The sequence below is a fragment of the Apteryx rowi genome, unplaced genomic scaffold, assembly GCF_003343035.1.
Source record: "Apteryx rowi isolate R43461 unplaced genomic scaffold, aptRow1 scaffold_26, whole genome shotgun sequence".
NCBI lineage: Eukaryota > Metazoa > Chordata > Aves > Apterygiformes > Apterygidae > Apteryx > Apteryx rowi.
In genome coordinates this window covers 3,395,508-3,413,993 of record NW_020448974.1, presented here as the reverse complement: position 1 = coordinate 3,413,993, position 18,486 = coordinate 3,395,508, and the positions used below count along the sequence as shown (strand labels likewise).

At 44.8% G+C, this 18,486-nt stretch overlaps 2 protein-coding genes across 4 annotated transcripts; both read left to right on the top strand.

The window, feature by feature from the left end:
- The first annotated feature begins 6 nt into the window (after window positions 1-6).
- Window positions 7-8,586, top strand: ADAP2 (ArfGAP with dual PH domains 2). Of its 3 annotated transcripts, XR_003253777.1 has the most exons (11): window positions 7-48; window positions 888-1,018; window positions 1,691-1,782; window positions 1,908-1,993; window positions 2,346-2,455; window positions 3,119-3,265; window positions 4,026-4,109; window positions 5,447-5,509; window positions 6,848-6,925; window positions 7,541-7,926; window positions 8,049-8,584. XR_003253777.1 is itself a non-coding variant. In XM_026067464.1 (10 exons), exons 3-10 carry the CDS (start codon window positions 1,694-1,696, stop codon window positions 7,757-7,759), a joined length of 876 nt encoding a protein of 291 aa, XP_025923249.1. In that variant the 5' UTR covers window positions 7-48; window positions 888-1,018; window positions 1,691-1,693; the 3' UTR covers window positions 7,760-8,584. The 3 variants fall into 3 exon arrangements, 2 of the variants coding, with proteins under 2 accessions (XP_025923249.1, XP_025923250.1); XM_026067464.1 differs by having other exon boundaries at window positions 7,541-8,584; XM_026067465.1 differs by lacking the exons at window positions 7-48; window positions 888-1,018 and adding an exon at window positions 1,134-1,280 and having other exon boundaries at window positions 7,541-8,586.
- Window positions 8,587-10,147: 1,561 nt separating this feature from the next.
- Window positions 10,148-17,164, top strand: LOC112966897 (E3 ubiquitin-protein ligase RNF135-like). The gene is given in 7 exon segments (XM_026067466.1): window positions 10,148-10,551; window positions 11,608-11,697; window positions 12,250-12,440; window positions 12,442-12,478; window positions 13,726-13,888; window positions 15,233-15,334; window positions 16,256-17,164. Coding segments are annotated over 7 exon segments (1,509 nt in total). The 5' UTR covers window positions 10,148-10,161; the 3' UTR covers window positions 16,792-17,164.
- The last annotated feature ends 1,322 nt before the right edge of the window (window positions 17,165-18,486 follow it).

The following is an 18,486-nucleotide window of genomic DNA, read 5'->3' as shown; positions in this document are numbered from 1 at the left end:
TGCTGAGGGCGCCCGGGAACGACCGCTGCGCCGACTGCGGGGCCGCGGGTAAGGCCGGCGCCCCCGCGGCCCTGCCCGCCCCTCGCCCCTCGCCGCCGGCGACGGCCCCGCGGAGGAGCCCCGCGAGGGGACGAGCCCCGCGAGGAGCCCCCGGGGCAAGAAGCGGCCCCGCGCCCCGGCCGCTTCCCCGCAGCTATTTGTAGGCTGAAGGAGGAGAGCGAGCGAGCGAGCGAGCGAGGCGGTTTGGCGACCGCGCGTGGGAACGGCCCGGCGAAGGCGGCGGCACCCCGCGCCCCGTCGAGGCGGCGGTCGCCCTCGGCGTCCCGGGCCGCTGATCAGCAGCCCGCAGCGGCTGGAAGGAGAGGACGAGTAGCTTGTGGTTGAGGCGATAAGGGAGAGGCGCGGGAAGCGAGCGCGCGGGAGCGCCCGCGGCGGCCCCGAGGATCCGCTGGTCGAGGCCGTTTCGGGGGACGCTGCAGCGGGCGAGAGCAGGAGCTTTCGCTGGGTGATGGACGCTCGTGGTCCCGGCTCTGGGTGGTTGCGCTCTCCATAGCGCTTGCTGTCCACAACATCCTGCCACGGTCGATTCGGTAACAAGAGTCATCCTCGAATTAGCTTTTGCGTCGCCTCTAGGCTGCCTGCACAGTCGCATTAGTTTTTAAACAAATATTCAAACAAATAGCGGAAAAGCCTATAAATGCGGGGCCACGTTCTCTGTTGGTGTGAAAGCAAGTGCAGTTTCTCTGAGTACAATGAAGTCATAACTGAAAGCCCTGGGACCGGATTTGATGCGTGAAGCCTGGGCTGCGCATCAGATGTGCTTTTTGCCCTTGCCCGTGGCTGTGCCTTTCCCCATACATGAGCACATTCTTTGTGTTTGTGTCTAGATACAGAGTGGGCTTCTTACAAACTTGGAATATTCATTTGTTTGAATTGCTCTGGGATCCATCGCAATCTTCCTCAAATCAGCAGGGTCAAATCCCTTCGGCTTGACTTCTGGGAGAACGATCTTATAGAGGTACGGGAGGATAAAGCAAGAATTCACTTTCTTTCCTCCATGTTTCAGCATAATCTCTGTCTCAGTTCATCTGCCGTCCACCATGGACAGAGGAACAGCCGCGCAGAGCCAAGTTAACTCCACGGGTGAACAGGGAGACTTTATGTGTCTGCTTGCTCAGATCACACTGAAGGGCCGTTGTGTTTCTAACAGCCTGCAGTGCATTTTTATGTAGCATGTAGTAACTGCACACTGGGGTCTGGAAGCCTGCAGGGACTTTCAGGTAGTGCTTTCTATTTAGTAAGCAAAACGCCCTTCTTAAGTGTTGGTTCAGCCTCTCATCTTTCTGCTGAATTGTGTTCATTATATGATCTGCAGTTTAGGTGTAGGGAGATCATAAACAAATATATCTTCTCCTCATTTTCTTTTGTTCTTTTAATCAACAACCACAATCTTGTGATCCTTTCTGTCTGGTTCAGAACCATAAACAGATTTAAAAAGGGTCAGCCACCTAAAAAGTGCAAGCTGTAGTGCCAAAGGAAATTTATAAACTTATGTAAAGATACACAGAGAGTTATGGCAGAACTGAGCAAAAAGTGCAGGGCTCCCTTTGATCCAAGTTTCATTTTATGTTAATGATGCAGTATTGATTTTGTAGTTGTCTACCTAATGGAAACTTCTTTTATATTTCAGTTTATGAAGAGTCATGGGAATCTCTGTGCCAAAGCTAAATATGAGGCAAAAGTCCCTCCCTACTATTACATCCCTCAGTCCAAAGACTGCTTGTAAGTGCTGGTTTATTCAGTGCTGCAGAGCTACTGAATTCCTTCTTCCCTCTACATGTGTCTTTGGTTGGTTGGTGAAAATGGATTTGAGGCAAATCAGCTTTATCCATGTTTTCCTCTTTCAGGGTTTTAAGAGAACAATGGATTAGAGCTAAATATGAGCGTGAGGAATTTGTTGCCACCCAGGTCTGCCAACATCCTTGTTCTGCAGGTAAAAGGATTGCCAGGGAAAAGGTGTTAGCCTTAAGTTCAACAGCACAGTGCTCTGTTTGCAACTTTGAAGATGTGTAAGGATGGCTTGTCGTATTTGAGCCGTTAGATGTGCTTTTGAGTTTGTAACCATGAGAAGAAGCTCCCCGAAAGGCACTTCAGACAAGTGCAGGGAGCTTTTAGCCCACACATGTGATCTTACAGTTCTCTAGCTTTCCACTGTTTTTTTTCATTTGAGGTGAAAAATTTCAGATGGGAAAGAGACTAGAAACTCTGTGGTACATCACTATGTAGATAAATGGTCCTGCTATTGTGCTGCTTTTCTGTGACACGTGTCTTGGTCCAATCTGCAGGTAGCCGTGAAGGATTCCTCTGGAAGCGTGGACGGGAAAGCAGGCAGTTCCAGAAGAGGCGATTTGTTCTATCAGCAGGGGAAGGGGTGATGAAGTACTACGTCAAAGAAGTGAGTTCCTCAGCCAGAGTTGGCCATAGGTAAACTGGTCAACATCCAGCCGCAGACCCTGCTATTTACCAGCAAATAACGGCCCAGATCGCTTGGTCTCTGCCAGCCTGGGTTTGGAGCAGCCAAGACACTTCCACATTGACATCTGTGTTATCTTAGGCAATTGCTCTTTTGGGTGTAGCCCTTTTCCTTATCCCTCTTCTGAGCCCCACAGCTGCCTCCTTGTTTAGTGAACAAAGGAAAGGGATACTGGCAGTTGAATGGCAAGATGAAGAAGAAGTCTGTTGGCAGCTGTTACCTCTTATATTACCAAAATATTCTCTCAGCAACTTCTGCAACATCATCTCCAACATGTCTCTCTTCCATGGGAGAGTGTTTTTAATTGCTCTCCAACTGTCGGGCTGGAGAGAGAACCCATCCCTTGCAGTTCAGAAACATCCCTCTCAAACAGCCACCCAGCATGTCAAGGAAAGGGAGTCATTCTTGTAAGTAATTTTATGTGACACAGATAATCAAGGCTTTATATATCAGGTATATCTGATATGCAGATATTTTAGGATGCTGGCTTTCTGCTCAGTAGGGATCTAATTCTCATACAGTTCAGCTGTGATCCACTGCCTTCCCTAAAATCACTTTAATACACTGATGCTTTTCATTCCACAGTCTAAAAGTCCAAAAGCCATTATCAGCATTGAGACTCTGAATGCGATGTTCCAGACAGAGAAAATCAAACATGCTCATGGACTGCAGATCACATACCACACAGATGGTCAAACAAGGAACCTTTTTGTCTATCATGAAAGTGGAAAGGTAAATACCAGAGAGATTTTTGGAATGAACAAGATTCTCAGATGTTGGATCTGTATTTTGGAAAAGATATCCTGCTTCTGCAGGATCTGGTTTTATTTGAAATTGCTAGGACTTGTAGAATATAGAAAGCTGCAGAATTTGGCATTAGTAACTATAGTGAGTCTCATCTTGCTCCTGTTCTGTGAGGGCATATATTCAGCTTCACACACTGAATAGTCTTAAGGCTTCAGTGGGGCACATACATAAGTCTCTGCAAGATACTTATCTAATGATTTTATACAGTTCAGTGATTATATGATTTGAAGCCTTTGACACATATGGAAGATATTCCATAAATTCAGTGTATTGTTGTTCTGCATTACTTCTACCCAAAACATGATAATTTTAAAAAGAAGAATGTCTAAAGGGTTTTTAGATTCCTGATCTTTCCCTTGCCGTAGTTCTCAAGTCTTTCCAGGTTTAAAAGTTTTTAAACAATACGTAATTGAATCAACTGAAAAAGCCTGTGTACACAGAACAGGGTGACTCCCCAAGGAGACATGCCAAGGATGTCTGGGACCTTCCTGGAGGGGCATTTAAAAATTATTTTGGAGGCTCAGTGTTTCTCAGATGTCTGGAATGAGTCATTGACACTCTGTCCCTTTGGGAGAAAATGCGTCTTTGCAAAGTCACAGGAAGGAGTAAGGCGCTTTGGAGAGGCAGCACTGTTACCCCTTGGCGCTGTTCTCGTCTTTATGTTTGCATTTGCTGTTTCCCCTAGGAGATTGTCGACTGGTTCAATGCCATTCGGGCAGCACGTTACCATTACCTCAGAACGACCTTCCCAGCTGTTCCTGAGCCTGAGGTGAGAACCACACAGGGCTTGAAGCAGTCTGTGCAAACACAGCGTGAGAAAACATTTCCTCACGTCTAGTGGGGCCACATGCTCAAACAGCAGCATGCAGGTTTGGAAATGCCAACCGCAGTCACACTTCTTCTCTGGGAAAAGAAGGAGGCCGTCATCCCAGGCTGTCCTGGAGACCTGCACGGTGCCCGATGTCTGGTGTGCCTCAGCCTGGTGCTAAGGCTGTAATTTGGTGGCAGCAGCCTTGCAGTGTACGGAGATGGCATAGGTTTGAGTAGAACTGCTGCTGGATTCTGGCTGTGTGATGGCACTGGGTAAAAATACATCTGCAGAGCAGATGCACAGAAACAGTTGTGCAAGAAACACATGGAGAGCCAACTTCAGAGAGAATAATTCCGTAACGCTGACTTTGATAATTTCTGTTAGGAGACTGTGCCATTGTTTTCCCTGTTTTTTGATATATATGAAGCTCTTTCTATCTGCACAGCTAGATATGGATGAACTTCTAGATTAAAAAAAACCACTTTCCTTAACCTTTGTCCCCCCTTCTGGTGGGTTTTGGACATACAAGCTAAATTTTTGCCTGCTTTTCAGAATATATTTGTGTTTAACCACACAAACTGTGATAACAAGAAGAGTGACACATCTGATCACTAATGTTCAATTTCTCTATTAGTGCCAACACAAATATTCTTTAGTACTCTGTTCCCTTAGAGACAGAAATGAAGGAAAGTCTTTTAACGGCCAAGACAAGGAAGCAAGAATTCTAATTTGGGGGTCTGCTCTTACTCTGGTTAGGTTTATCATCTTCTTGCCTGGCAGGAATATCAGTTTCTCAAGTAAACACAAAGATGCTCTGTCACAGCTCCTAGGTTATTCCTTTCCAGGCGGTGAGCGTCACTGAACTTTTTTTTCTTCTGATGTCCTTCGCGTTCCTTAGTATAGCCTCTACTTTGATCACAGGTAGGTAGAATTAACATCTCTTGTAGAGCAGCCAGACAACAGCCAGCCTGCATATAGCCCAAGTTAGTAGGTGAGTCTTGGGAATAGACAGAAGAGGGAGAAGGAATGGCCACCCTGTAGATAACCTGCAAAAAGAAACTCAACATTTGAGGCCAAAAAGTCTCCATGTGATCTTTTTAAAGAGTAATCTTTCAAAAAAAAAAAAAAACGAAACATTATGTTCCTTCTTATTTCAAACTTCCCTTTACTGAGCAGCCAAAAAAAAACCCAAGCCCCAAAAGCCAAAATTGGTGGTGATTTGCTTTGACAGAAACAGAACAGAAAAGTGAGCCTGAATGACATGGCAGACATTTTTTTTGTGTGTGTTCTCTTAGCTCATACCCAGGATTACAAGAAATTATATCAAAGAAGGATATATGGAGAAAACAGGACCAAAGGTATGTTCAGCTTACATATTTGGCAGTAGGCAAACAGGATTCTTCCAGATGGAGAATATCTAATAATCGCAGAATGGTTGAGGTTGGAAGGGACCTCTGGAGATCATCTAGTCCAACAAATGCTATGGTGATTATTAGTAAATGATTTGTTGAGTGACTAATTGCTTCCTGGGTCGATAAAAGAGATTATATTCTAGTCTGTAATGTTCTTTGGAATTATGTTTAATTTTGTATGGAAAATAAGACTGGGAAGGAGGATCCTCCTTGAATAAGCAAGATGGATTAACTGATAGTGGAAATGCAAAGTACTGTTATGCAGCACTGAACAGGTTGCTGTATTGTATGCCTGTTAGCTGCAGCTCTAGGACTGTGCAGCTCTCTGGAACAGAAATCACATGCTGACTCCCCCCACTTCTCTCTTAACTTGGTAGCACAGAAGTCACGTCTGTTTATAGCAAGGAAGTAAGATTAAGCAAATGCTTTGCAGTGAAGTCTATGGTTTGATTTGTTTTTTGTGGGAGAGTATTGGCTGCTACTTCTTGGAATGGAGTGGGAGAGGGAGAGTTCAGACTCTGCTTAGAGAAGGAGAGAAAGACCTGAGGTCTTGTTTGAACATTGCTGCCTCTTGTCTTGCTCTCCACTGAATGAGCCCTGCGTCAAAGTCCCATTAAAAAGTTCAGTAATAAAATGCTGATATTGAATATGCTGTTTTTTTGGCCAAACTTAGTGCTAGTGTCCCAGTAGATCTTCCTGCAGGTGCTGGCAGAGAGTATGCTCACAGCCAAAAGCATGAGAGATGGTTTGTTTAGGTTTTTTTTCTTCACCTGAGGCCTAAATTCTGCTCAAACTGCAGTGAGCCCTAGAAGAGGACCCTTAATTCATCAGAGGAGTGAATAGATCAGGGCATGTTCAGATGAGCACAGCTGATGGAATTAGCACTTTTTAAAAATTAAATTTTAAAAACACCTCCCCAGCCAAAATAATTAAATTGCCTGCACACACTCCTGACAGCCACTGGCCCAGGGATCCTTCTCTGCAGTGCTTTCAGTTAATCCATTTGCTGCAGTTTCCTGAAACCTGATAGTTTGATCACTTGTAGAACGAAACTGTCCTGCCTCACCCAAAGGATTGTCACTGAATACAAATCTCTAGTGTGAACCCAGAGAGAAGGGAGCTGAGGTCTGCACACAGCAGTGTGTCACCTATTACCAGTTATGGGGCTAAAGTGAGACTGAACTCAAGCTTGGAGTCAGAGAAGCAGCCCAGGGATCCTGCCTGAATAGGCAGAACTCCCCTTTGGGGCTTGGTCTTTAAAGAGCTTCTGCCATCTCCTTGCAGCAGAAGGAGGCCTTTAAAGTGCGCTGGTTCAGCCTGGACTCTCAAGAGAGGATCCTGATTTACTTTAAAAATCCGCTGGTAAGAAGAGTGTTCTTCACTATTCCACAAGCCCCTTTGCGGAGTGGGGAGTGCTGTTCTTATCCCACTCTGCCAGTGGCTGCACAAGACTGAGACAGGTGCTTCCCAAGAGCTCATCTCCTTTGTTGCTGGATCTCTTTGGAGCTGAGCAATTTGGGAACTCTGGCCCCCTCAGTAGCCGCGAGGAAGATCTAGGTCTTTAAAAAATCACTGCACCTGCCATGAAGATTTATAGACCACTCAGTCCCACCCGTGTTGCAGGTGTGTATATAACCTTAGGTGAATACTAATAACAGAGGCTTGAGAGCCCCAGTGTCATGCTTCCTAACACTGAATGCTTCCTGACACTTTCTGACACATTTGACCCCGAGAATATCCTCCCATGCTCCTTCTGAACTCCTACTAGCCAGCTCTGCAAGGGTGGGTCCTTACTTCTTTCTTTGGAGAATGCCTGTGAGTGCAGAAAAGCTCTGCTGTGTTTCCTGCTGCATGTCATCAGAGCAATGTCCCCCCCAGGGGTCCCCAGTTCCTGCTCCATGTCAAAGGATAGAACAGTGTCTGCTGGAGCCACATTGTCAACTAGCTAATGGCTGTCTTCTGATTCCTTCCTTCCAGGATGCATTTGAACAGGGCCGTGTTTTTATTGGAAGGATGGATGAGGGGTATGAAGTACGAGCTGGCTTTCCCCAGGGAGTCCAGGTGAAGAAGAGGAAACCAGGGATCACTGTGGTCACGCCAACGAGAGAGTTTGTGTTTATGTGCGAGACCGACAGGGAGCAGAGGGAGTGGATAGATGCTTTGAATGGAGTCCTTGCCCAGCCTTTGACTGGCTAAGACTAGCACAGAGTTCCAGTGAACTGCAGTTTTGGGTTCTGTTCAGCGCTGCTCTGTGGCCTCTTTCTGTTGGCAAGGATGGTGCTCAAGGCCCTGCCGTGAGTGACTAGTACAGAGGACTTCTTCCTTGAACAGCTGCAGGCGCAAGGGACGCAGCAAAGAAATGAGTAAGAGGGGGATATGGATGTTTAGAAGGATCTGTGTCCCTGCAGAACCTTGCATGAAGTGTCTTCTCTCTTCCTTCCCTTGTCTGTTTTTGGGAGGAGGAGGCCTTCCTCTTCTGATGTAGGGATGAACCAGCCAGTGCTGTCTTTATGGAAAAAGGAACAAGGTCAGCAGAGAAATTCTGACCCCAGGAGAGACTGACATGCATTTCCTTGAGGACCCCTGTAGGTGCTGTTATACCAGATCCTCCCCCTCTGGCCTCGGTCTGAGGCCAGAAGAGGACTCCTATACATCCTGTAGGATGTATTTGACAATCCAGCCTGTGGCATATATCCTGACGGTGAGTGTGATCATCTGTTACATGAGTACATAAAGCCAGTGACCAAGAGACAAAGAGATCATCACCTACCAGGAAGATGCTGGGTGTCCTGTCAGATAGACTTAAGATGCCAGTTTGTGCTGGACTCACTGGATGTCTTACTTTGGGAAGAGCAGAGCCAAGCAGTGCTGCGCACTCTTGCAGCCACTGAGCGTATGTAAAGCTCAGTAGCTGTGCTCCACCTGCCTGCAGCTTCTCTCCAGACAGGGACAGGGTTGTTTTCAGTGGGTTTAATGTCTTTTACAGTGTTATATTTCTGATACAGAAATTATTAAAATAAAAGTCATGTTTGAATTGTAGAGGATACTGTAATGGAATCAGTCTGATGACACCCCTAGCTCCTTGCTTTTGGCAGTCTCTGCTATTTGACTCTCTTGTAAGTGGCAAATCTGACACGTGAACCTCTCACTTTTCCAAAGCAACCCTGGATAGTGGTGCCCCAACCAAGACTTTATGAGTTCAGGATGAAGATATACTGATCTGTCCTACATCCTGGAAGCTTTGGGTTCTAGATTCACTTAATGAGTTGGTCTAATCTGGGCATTGAAAGGCAGAAGCTACTTTTAAAAGTGTTATCTTCAGTGACCTGCTTGAAGACACTCAGTGAAGGAATACCAGCACTGGAAGTGGAGAGTGAATGCCTCCCAATCGGGTACCACTTAATCCATTCCATGCAGGAATCGGTGAAGATTTACATTGGTTGATAGAGTGTACTGAGCCTTTTCTTGGTGGACGGGATGTAAGGTTTGGTTCTACCAAGCAGCCAGTCATTCAGATATTTGATTCTTCTCTTTTAATACTGCCTTAGTTTGCAAATCAAGCGGAAGTCTTGCAAGCTAAGTTTCTGGTGAAGCTGTCACCTCTTGCTGATGCTTGCCAGCCAGTCTGAGATACCCAGAATAGTTTTCCTCTACTGCAGAAATGAGGAAGTGCTGATATGTGCAGGGATTAGTGAGATTAATTAATTTTTTGTGTGTGTGCAATAGTGTGGAAAAATTGTTGGAGTTGGATCTTCCTTCTCCCTGTCTCAGCCAGCTCATCACTGTCTAACCCTGAGCAATCTGCAGCAGGAGTTTTGCTTATATGCACCCATAAACTCCCCTGTGTTCCCGTTCTCCCCACACAACCTGAATTCCAGCTCGTGGTGGTTCAGCAAATCTTGTAACAGCCTAATCCAGCAGCCACCAAAATCAATAGCAAAGCACCTGCTGACTTGTATGAGGAACAATAGCAGTCTTGGTTTGGTTTTACATACATTAATTGTTGTTTTGAGATGAGCTTAGTAATGGGGGATGATGCTGGGTAGGGATCAGGCCACCCAATAGCCTAAACTTCCTGGATGGGGCTGTGCAGGTCTTGCTGAGCGGGGTTGCTTGCTCTCCCGGATGGGTCAGTAGGCCAGCCCTGTCAGCAGCTCTGCTGTGACTTTGTTACAAAACCAGGAAACTCCCTGAGAAAATGAAATAGTGCAGATGCAACAACTTTTGGGGGAGAGTCAGTAAAAGTCAAGGCCGGATCACCGAGCGCTCTGCGTGACACTTCATTTCGAAATCAAACCAGTTCCTGGACTAGAGCTGCCAGAAGAGGGGAGTGCTGGGCCACGCACTGAACTTTCTGGCTGCGCCCGTGTCCCGGGCTGGAGCTCTGCGGGAGCCTCCTGGCCCGTTTCTGCTCCGTCCTGCCCGGGGTGAGCTCGGTGGCCCCGGCCCAGCTGTGCAGGTGGACCCATCTCCGCTGCAGCACAGCAGAGCCAGCGTCCGAGGAGAGGCACCATCCTGCAGTATCTTTTGCTCTCTCCCTTTGCTCTCGCAGGGGACACCTTGTCCCTGCCATCCTGTTGCTGTCTCCCAGCTCTCGCATGCGGGAGCCTCCGGGGAGGCGGGAGGAAGCGCCTGCAGGAACCGAAACTGAAATACCGGAGGCCATGGAGGCCTCTCTGGATCTCCAACAGCTCCAGGCCGACCTGGACCTGAAGCGCCCGTGCTGCCTGGTGCGGCTCGCGGTCTGCAGCCACAGCTTCTGCCGGCCCTGCATCACCGCCTGCTGCGAGGCGAAGCGGAGCGCCAGCTGCCCGCTCTGCCGTGAGGGCTTCGAGCTGAAGGACTTACGGCCCAACCAGGAGCTGGCCCTTCTGGTGAGCTCGATCCCCAGGGAGGAAAAGGAGAAAGAGTTGAAGAGACAGGAGGAACTGGAACTGGAACTGGACAGAGGCGGCGCCTGGGGCAGCCAGAGCTCAGCGGGGGGAGAGATGCGGGAAAGGTACAGCCAGAGGCTGCCCGGGGCTCCCGCTGGCGGCAGCCCCCCAGGACAGGCAGGGACAGCCCGGGGCTCCTGCCCTCGGTAACCCCTGGGGATACCCCTCTCCAGGGCTGTGAAAATGGGGATGTGGCTGGGACTGAGTTAACTTCATCTTTCTTCTTGCCTTTTTTTTTTTTTTTTCTTCCTGGCTACTTTGCATTTCACATGCAATTTTAGCATTCTCATAACAACATCACATTGAGAGGGCTACAGATATGCAAAAGGGGGTGCTACGAGAGGATGCTAGAGCACTGCCTGTTGAGCACTGAAGGGCTGGAGACCTTAGACATCTGTAAATCTGTTTTTCTTTCTCTCCATCTCTCTGATACTCTCTTTTGTTTCTGTTTCCATTTTTCACCCTTGCCTTATTATTCTTCTAGTTAAAACTTGCAATGGGCAAATAGTGCAATCGCAGTGTGTGGCATCCCTCGCCTGGAGCACTGAGCGTCCTGGAGGACAGAGCATTGCTTCAGTTGTTTTGTATCCCAGTCCCTGTCTGTTCTTTCCCTCCTCTTTTCATAAATGTCTTTAAGCGGTGTTATTTATTGCACAGTCTTAGCACTGGATACATCTAACCGAAATATTATTTATACGGTGCTACAGCTCCACCTAGCCAAATGGCACAAAATGGATCTGCTTCATTATCTAGATCTCTGCTTAAAGAGAAAAAAAGCTTTAAAAAGCTCCCAAATTTTGATGGAGGAGATGAGCAAAATCTGACTATTGACCCTCATTATTTTAGCACTATACACACGTGTATGCCCAAAAGACAGTTATCTTCAATCTCTGCAGTCAAGCAAAGGGCTTAAGCTCATAATTACATTTGAATATATAATTGCTGAATGTTGACTTTGCTGTGATTATTTACGCTCACAATTAATTGTGACCTCTACTCCCCTTTTGAACCAGTCAGTGCATAACTAATATCCATGATGTAGGTGTTTTTATTACTCTACTTTCTAACCTAGCCATGTTTTCTCTGAGTGTTATACAGATGTGTCACTTTAAAGAGGAAGAGATAGGTGAGATCTCCAAGCAATTGGAAATGACTGAAGAGACCATCTGCCTCTTGGGGAAGGATCTGAGTAAAACAAAGGTACGGATGTGTACGTTCATTAACTTCAGTTAACTTTTGCTTCCACATCCACCTGGAGACACATGACTGACTCCAGTGTAGCCTTCCAGTGCAAAGCAGGAATCTCCTTTTTGTTTCCTTCTTTACTCACAACTCTTTTTTTTTTTTCTGCTGAGAGTGGACTACAGCACCAGCTGCATTAACCTCTGTCTTAGCTGGCACAAGGGCCACAGGAGTTGCATGTTGTTTTCTTTTTCTGCCTATCCCAGGAGTAGCCTGGATGCTTCTGGAAACTTTAGAGGCAAAATGCAAGGCCTAAAGAGGGAATATGGATCTTTATGAAGATGTTGACCAAAGACTGCTGGCCATAAAATAGTCAAGATCCTTAACATGCTCAAAATCCCATTGCAAGCAATGCAGGACAGTGCAAATATATTTTATTCCTTTGAATAAAGACAGCTGCTACTGATCTGTAGAGGTCAGTCAAAGAGTGCGTTAGATGAGGTAGTAGATTCTCATGTTACATATGTCTTTTCTACAAAGACAAAGAACTCCATGTTTTCTGCCTTCCAGGAATATACATCTCAGATCAAAAGCCAGATTACTAAAGATTGCTGTTGCATGAAGAAATACATTGAAAGACAGGGGAGAAGCACACTGATGTTCTTTGAACAACAGCAACAAGCAACTCAACAGAAAATTGAAGAGACTATTGACCAGCTCTGTGCCGAAGTGAACGAGCTCACAGACATCAAAGCCCAATGGAGAAGGACTGGTAAGTGATGAAATGAAGTGGCTGAATGTAGGCAGAAACTCTTGAGCTAAATCTCTTAAAAGACTGAAGAGGTACAGAGTGCTTTCAGATCTCCACTGCACTATTCTCACTAGAGACAGTGATACCAATCCACCACCGTTACTGCTACCAGTGAAAGCTTGGAGTGGAAAATTCAGAGGGGAGAAAATACTAGAAAAGGCATAGGCTAGGGATGCAAATTCAGAACTCAATTTGTTTCAAGGAGGTTAGTGAGCTAGAATGAAGTGGGGACTGTACTTCCTTAAATCCAGTCCTGAGTCAAATCTAAGGTTAAGTTAAGAATCTTTATTATATATTTTTTTTTTATATTCCAGAAAAAAAATACATGTATGCAAGTTAAAGGACTCACAAAGTCATTAAGTATGTTCTAATAACTTTTTTTGTAAAAAATCTGTCAAGGGCTCTCAAAAGAGGCAGTAAAAGCACTTTTAATTCTGCAGAGCCCATTTTGATGTGGAAGACAATACTAATGATGTTAATTAGTTAGTGGGAATTTGGAGTAGGGCTCACCAGGTATGGAAGTGCTAGGAGACAGAAGTGGATTGCCAGGGCAAGGCGCAGTGGCCTGCATTGGAATTCATCTCATGCAACTTTATGTATTTACATCTGATCTAGACTCCCGTTATAGGCACTTAAGAGAAACAGGTACTTTTAGAGCATGAGTCATCTGGCCTACTTGAGACGCCTACCTTCGGATGAGATGAATCAAGCCTTCAGAATGCCTGTTTCTTTCCACAGACTGTAAAGGCAGACTAAGAGGACAAGCTCAGATGTAGATTTCCACAGTTTCTAAATGTAGGCAATTGAAGCTTAGCCCTCCCTGGGTATTGCATGCTAGATCTCATCCTAATGCATTTTAAAACTTTGGGTTTGGGTTCCTAGAACAAGAAAGCTTAAAAAGAGAAAGAGTTTGTGATGAATGTGTATTGTGTATGTATGCATATATATATACATATATATAAGGAAACTGTAATATATTTAAGAAAAATTATCCCATTCTTAGTTTTCTTGGGGAAAACAAATTAGTTTATTCTTGATCAAGATCATATTTTCTGTAAGATTTCCAGTTATTCCTCTCAAATACATATTCTGTAAAGGAAGCTGTCCACACAAAGATTTTAGAGAGATCACTGCTGCTTTTCCACTCTGGCTTTGTAGTATCACCTGATATGCTAGATGAAATAACTGCTATTATTTACATCCCCGCCTTGATTCTTGTTTTATGTCTTTATTAGAGTAACTTACCTGAGAGAGATGGGTACAAAGGCTCGCCTTTAACAATGGATAAAATTACACTTGATGAGGAGAAGATTAATGTTGTCACAAGTGCTGCAGAAGATCTTAAGAAACAATTGGAAATGTTACTTTTGGAGAAATACTCTGGGCAGTTCCCAACAGGTGAGTTTTTTGAAATCTCTTGTTTTATTAGAGGGAGTTGATCCAGCAGGGTCCTGCATGTGGCCTCTCCACCTCACTCAATCCCTTACATGTGAGACTGCTATATTTTGACATCGCTTTGACCCCATGCTGAAGATTTGTAGGGGAGTCATTCTTACAAATAGATGGGTCTGTAACATTGGAAAATGAACCAAAAACTTCAGAGAAAACAGGTGTGCATATTGTTCTAAATCCCCTTGCAGTTTTGTAGATAACGTGACTACGTTATACTTCTTTAATGGGAGCCCAAAAGAAAAGAACTGATAGACATGTAGATTAGAAATGGAGAATGAAACATAACCCGTATAAATATTGTTTTCTAAATATAGAGGAGTCTAAAAACAAAGTCTCTGCTAATATTAGGCATAAAATTCCCTCTCACCAAAAGCTGTGTCCAGGCAAAGCCTTCTGGAATTGGTCTGGGCTTTGCTATGGAGTTCTCCTCTTCCCAGCACAGTCTGTCTGCTTTAGAAAGTCCAGTGAGTATTTTTGAGAGCAACTTAGACTAAACTAAAACCCCACTGATACTGAGGGTCGATTCTCCCCTTACCACCCTTTCCATTACTACTTGCCTTTTGCAAGCACTAGTACTCAAAAACCCGAGTTACTTCATCATATTTTTACCTCAAGGTTTTTCTTATCTGGATTATTTCAGCAATCGATTTTACAAGTTTGCTCCACAATCATTTTTAACAGCACAACCGAGGAGTCAGTAGGCAGAGACATAGGGCAGGAACTTTTAAAGCTGGCTTTCCTGACAAAGCCAATGTATCTTGTAACTATACCAGAAAGTGTCTGCAAACAAGTCTTGTAAATATGCCTTACAGTATCACAGAAAATTAGAAACAGTCCTCAAAGCTGTAGGACTGAATGTCATGCTTTTCAGTGGGCAGACTCAAAAATTACTTGGTGCTTGTGAAAAGCCTGTGCAAGTAACACAAGAAACACGGCATGCTCAGAAAAAAAACAAAAGACCACCATAAATATGGTGAAATATGAAAGAAATTGGCTTATCTGCATATTGAAATGCAACAAGACATCAAACTGCTCCATGTATTTAACCTTCTAACTGCTCCATTCTGGCCACAGTGAGTACAGCTGCATACAGTGTTTTGATAGGTTTGGATATGAATAATGTTTGCCTACATATCCTTCAATAATTTACACGATTGAAAAAACAAATCTTTGTTTTGAACTTTAACCACTAGCTAGTTTTACTATATTTTATGTTTTCCTTTGGAAACATAAATACTTCCTATTTACATTTTGAAGAAGCACCTTAACACTTTCTTTTTTCATATTTAGAAGAACCTCCAGGCTTACATCAGGAAACAAGGGTCTGTTCATTATCTTCAGAGTCTGCAGCTAAAAACCCAGAACCAGGGATGTCAAGCCAGTTTTCTCAGTGTAAGTATGCAAGCCAGCATGACTCTTCAAGAACAATATTCAAGTGAAAACAAATTAATACTATGACTGTGGATCTGCTGAAGAAAACTGTACTTATAATCATCAGCAGGAGATCTGGCTGTTCAGCTGAAGCTTAGAAACACAATCAAGTTACCGTGAATGAATCAATTACTGCAGCATAATGTAATACTATATTTGATTGCATAGGCAAGATAAAAAGGATAAGAAACCTGTTTTATGGAGGAATATAAGCCTGTGCTGTAGCTTGTGCTGGCTGCAGATTATGCGTTGGTGTATGAGCAGTTACTGCACCTTACTGATCTTTACTGTGTTAAGCTGTAGTGACTACATTTGGTGTCTGAATTCTGCCTCATTTTTACAGAAATGTTTTTACAGTCAATGCATAGTACTACAGCTGTAGCTTAAACACAAAACAAATGTTTTTTGCTGATAAAACATGCAAAAACATGTCCCAGTGAATTGATGATTATATAAGTTTTCTTAGGCAAGGTAAGTATCCCATTTATTACTGTATTTATTTTATATTGCCAGTATTTATTACTGGCAAAAGGCTAATTTTGTTGCAAGACTGTGGTTGAGAATCAAATCCCTCCTGTGGGATGCCAAGTGCTGTCACCTTTCATCGGAGTCCATGAGTCCTTCATGGATGTTTACTTGATCATGTCTGTTAAACGTTTCAGCAATCACTGGCCTGAGGATACAGTCCTCAGTGTTTGGTTGACGGTTCTTGCTGATGTGCAGGATTGGGCTTTGGTTAAGGTTTACTGTACGATCATTGGGTTTCACTGCTGTTCTTGAGAAGCAATGCATGTTCAGCGTTATGAAGGATGCATGTAAATACTGAGGCGATCTGTCTTCTTGTCACCTGCAGGTGTGAATATTTTTCTTGCTCTCTTCTAGGGGCAGATGATGTGACCTTTGATCTCACAAGAATATATCAACGCTTAGTAATCACAGCCCAGAACAGGAAAGTAATGGTTTCCAGCTATCCCTCTGATTATGAACCATCGCCCAAGAGATTCTGCATCAGCCAAGTGATGTGTTCCCAGGGCTTCTCTACCGGGTGCCACTCCTGGGAAGTAATTACCAAGGACAGTGATGGATGGGCTGTTGGAGTTGCTCATGAAATGATTGGTGAAAGAGAGAAATTGGGAAGATCAGAGCATTACTGGTGTGTGGAACGGGTAGGTCCCAAAAAGCAGCTGTCAGCATGGCATAGGGATTGAGAAACATTATTAAACAGAGAGAAACCATTGAAGGTTGGAGTTTTCCTCGAGCTGCAAAAGAAAAGCATGTCATTTTACTCCATCAGAGACAAAGAAATGCTCTTGCATACTTTTGAAATCAATACCTCAAATCCTCTTTACCCTGCTTTCTGGCTGTATAGTCTAGATAGAAATGGATCTTTAACTATAAGTCATACAAACAGGAGGTAAAGCCTGTTCAAGAAAGTGAAAATTTTAGCTGGCTGCAGAGCTTCTATAAAAGCTCTAGTGTTTAGCATGAGAATTTACCAAGGAGTATAGCTACCCAGGCTTGCCTGGAAATCAGCAATTCATATTTTTTCTACTTTGCTTTTTCTTGTGCTGTGCTCCGATCTGGCCATACTTCATTAAAGCAAGTCCAGTGTATGTTAAGGGTGTTAACCATCCCTGAGGGAGTGAGGTGGATTTCTTAAGCAGCATTAAATAGTCCCAAACCTGCACCTAGCAAGGAAGCTCTCCTTCTTAGCAACCACAGAGGTGGGGACTGAGCCCACCAGGACCACATGGACCTCATCGTCCTACATTGATTAAAAAAATACAGATCTTGTAATCTCATTCTCTGGAGTGTGCTTTCTTTAGAAAGGTCTCTTTGAGCGGAGAATGCTCAGAGGGCAAGAACGTTAGTGATCTCATGTATGAAAATCTTTCCCTTTAGAGTAGGTGCTAAACTAGAGGAAATAGGCCATGTATTTGAGGACCTGACAAAGGATGTTCTGGGAAACTTCCCTGCTGTCTCACAGACACCATATCTTGTTTCAGTCTAGCTCAGACTGGATGGATGTCAGTCCTTGTGAGGTCGTGGTCATGGGGATGTTTTTGGAAGCAGCTATTTTCAAATAAGTTTGTACCAGCTAATAAATCATGTGTTCATTCTATCTCTCTTTTAAAGAGCGAGAGCAGGACTGTGTCATGGCAGGGACCATTTTTTGCTGCAGAGAACCTGAGGAACCAAGGGGTTCTGTGCGTTTCCTTCCCAGTGTGCAGGGGAGGTTTCTGTGCTTGTCTGTAAAGTCTTTCTGGCTGCAGGGTGGTCCCTGCTGCCTATGAGGGGTGAAGGGGCCAGGGCTGAGAGGCTGCAAAACCTACTGGCTCTGCTGAGTTTTTAAGAGGACCACTGCTTCATGCAGGCAAACTGAAAATAAGAGTTCTCGAGAAGCAAAAGCTTTTTCAGGAAGATAAAGGCGCTCCAGTGCACCTTAAAGGTGGTGTAATGCATGCTTTGGTGTACAGAATCATCAAAAAGGAGAAATTCCACATGAACAGACCATGGAGGAGTCAGCTAGCTCATTTAGCTGAGCAGAGTCACATGACCTTTGAAGTCATTGACAAAGCTGCTGTTAATTTTCAAGGTTGTTCTCATTCGCTGTTACCCAACACTGTAGTTTGGAAATGTTTTGGACTAAAACACATTTGTAAGATGTATGCAGGTGTGTGTATAAAGTTCTGTAAGACTGAGGTCCAGATCTGTTTGCGTGTAAGAGAAGAACGATGACAGTGTAATGTCTAGCTAACGACGCTGCCTCGTTAGGACCGAGTTGTCCTTGGCAGGCCCATCTGGAAAGAGAGATGAACAGCAAGGGCGTGATGAACTCGCTGGACATCTCCAAGTTCCCAAATAATAAGTTATTCTGTATCGCCCAGAAGCAGCAGTTTCTTACAGTTTGTTCATAAATGACTACACAGTTTGAAAGCGCTTCTGAGGTATTTATATGTGTGGTTGGTCTTAGCGGCCTTAGCGCCAGCACACGAAATCCGGATCGCGGCTCCTTAACGCCCGAAGCCTCGGGCATCGCCCCAGGGAAGGCAGGAGCACAACCCCCCTCGGCGGAGAAGGGCCCCCAAGGCAGGTGTCTGCGGCCCCCGCGG

Bases quoted from the DNA above. Each gene is read 5' to 3' on its own strand.
- ADAP2 (XM_026067465.1), top strand. From the start codon at position 1,694: ATGAAGAGTCATGGGAATCTCTGTGCCAAAGCTAAATATGAGGCAAAA. The intron at 4,110-5,446 runs GTGAGAACCACA...GTGTTCTCTTAG, and splicing joins CAGCTGTTCCTGAGCCTGAG to CTCATACCCAGGATTACAAG. The intron at 5,510-6,847 runs GTATGTTCAGCT...ATCTCCTTGCAG, and splicing joins TGGAGAAAACAGGACCAAAG to CAGAAGGAGGCCTTTAAAGT.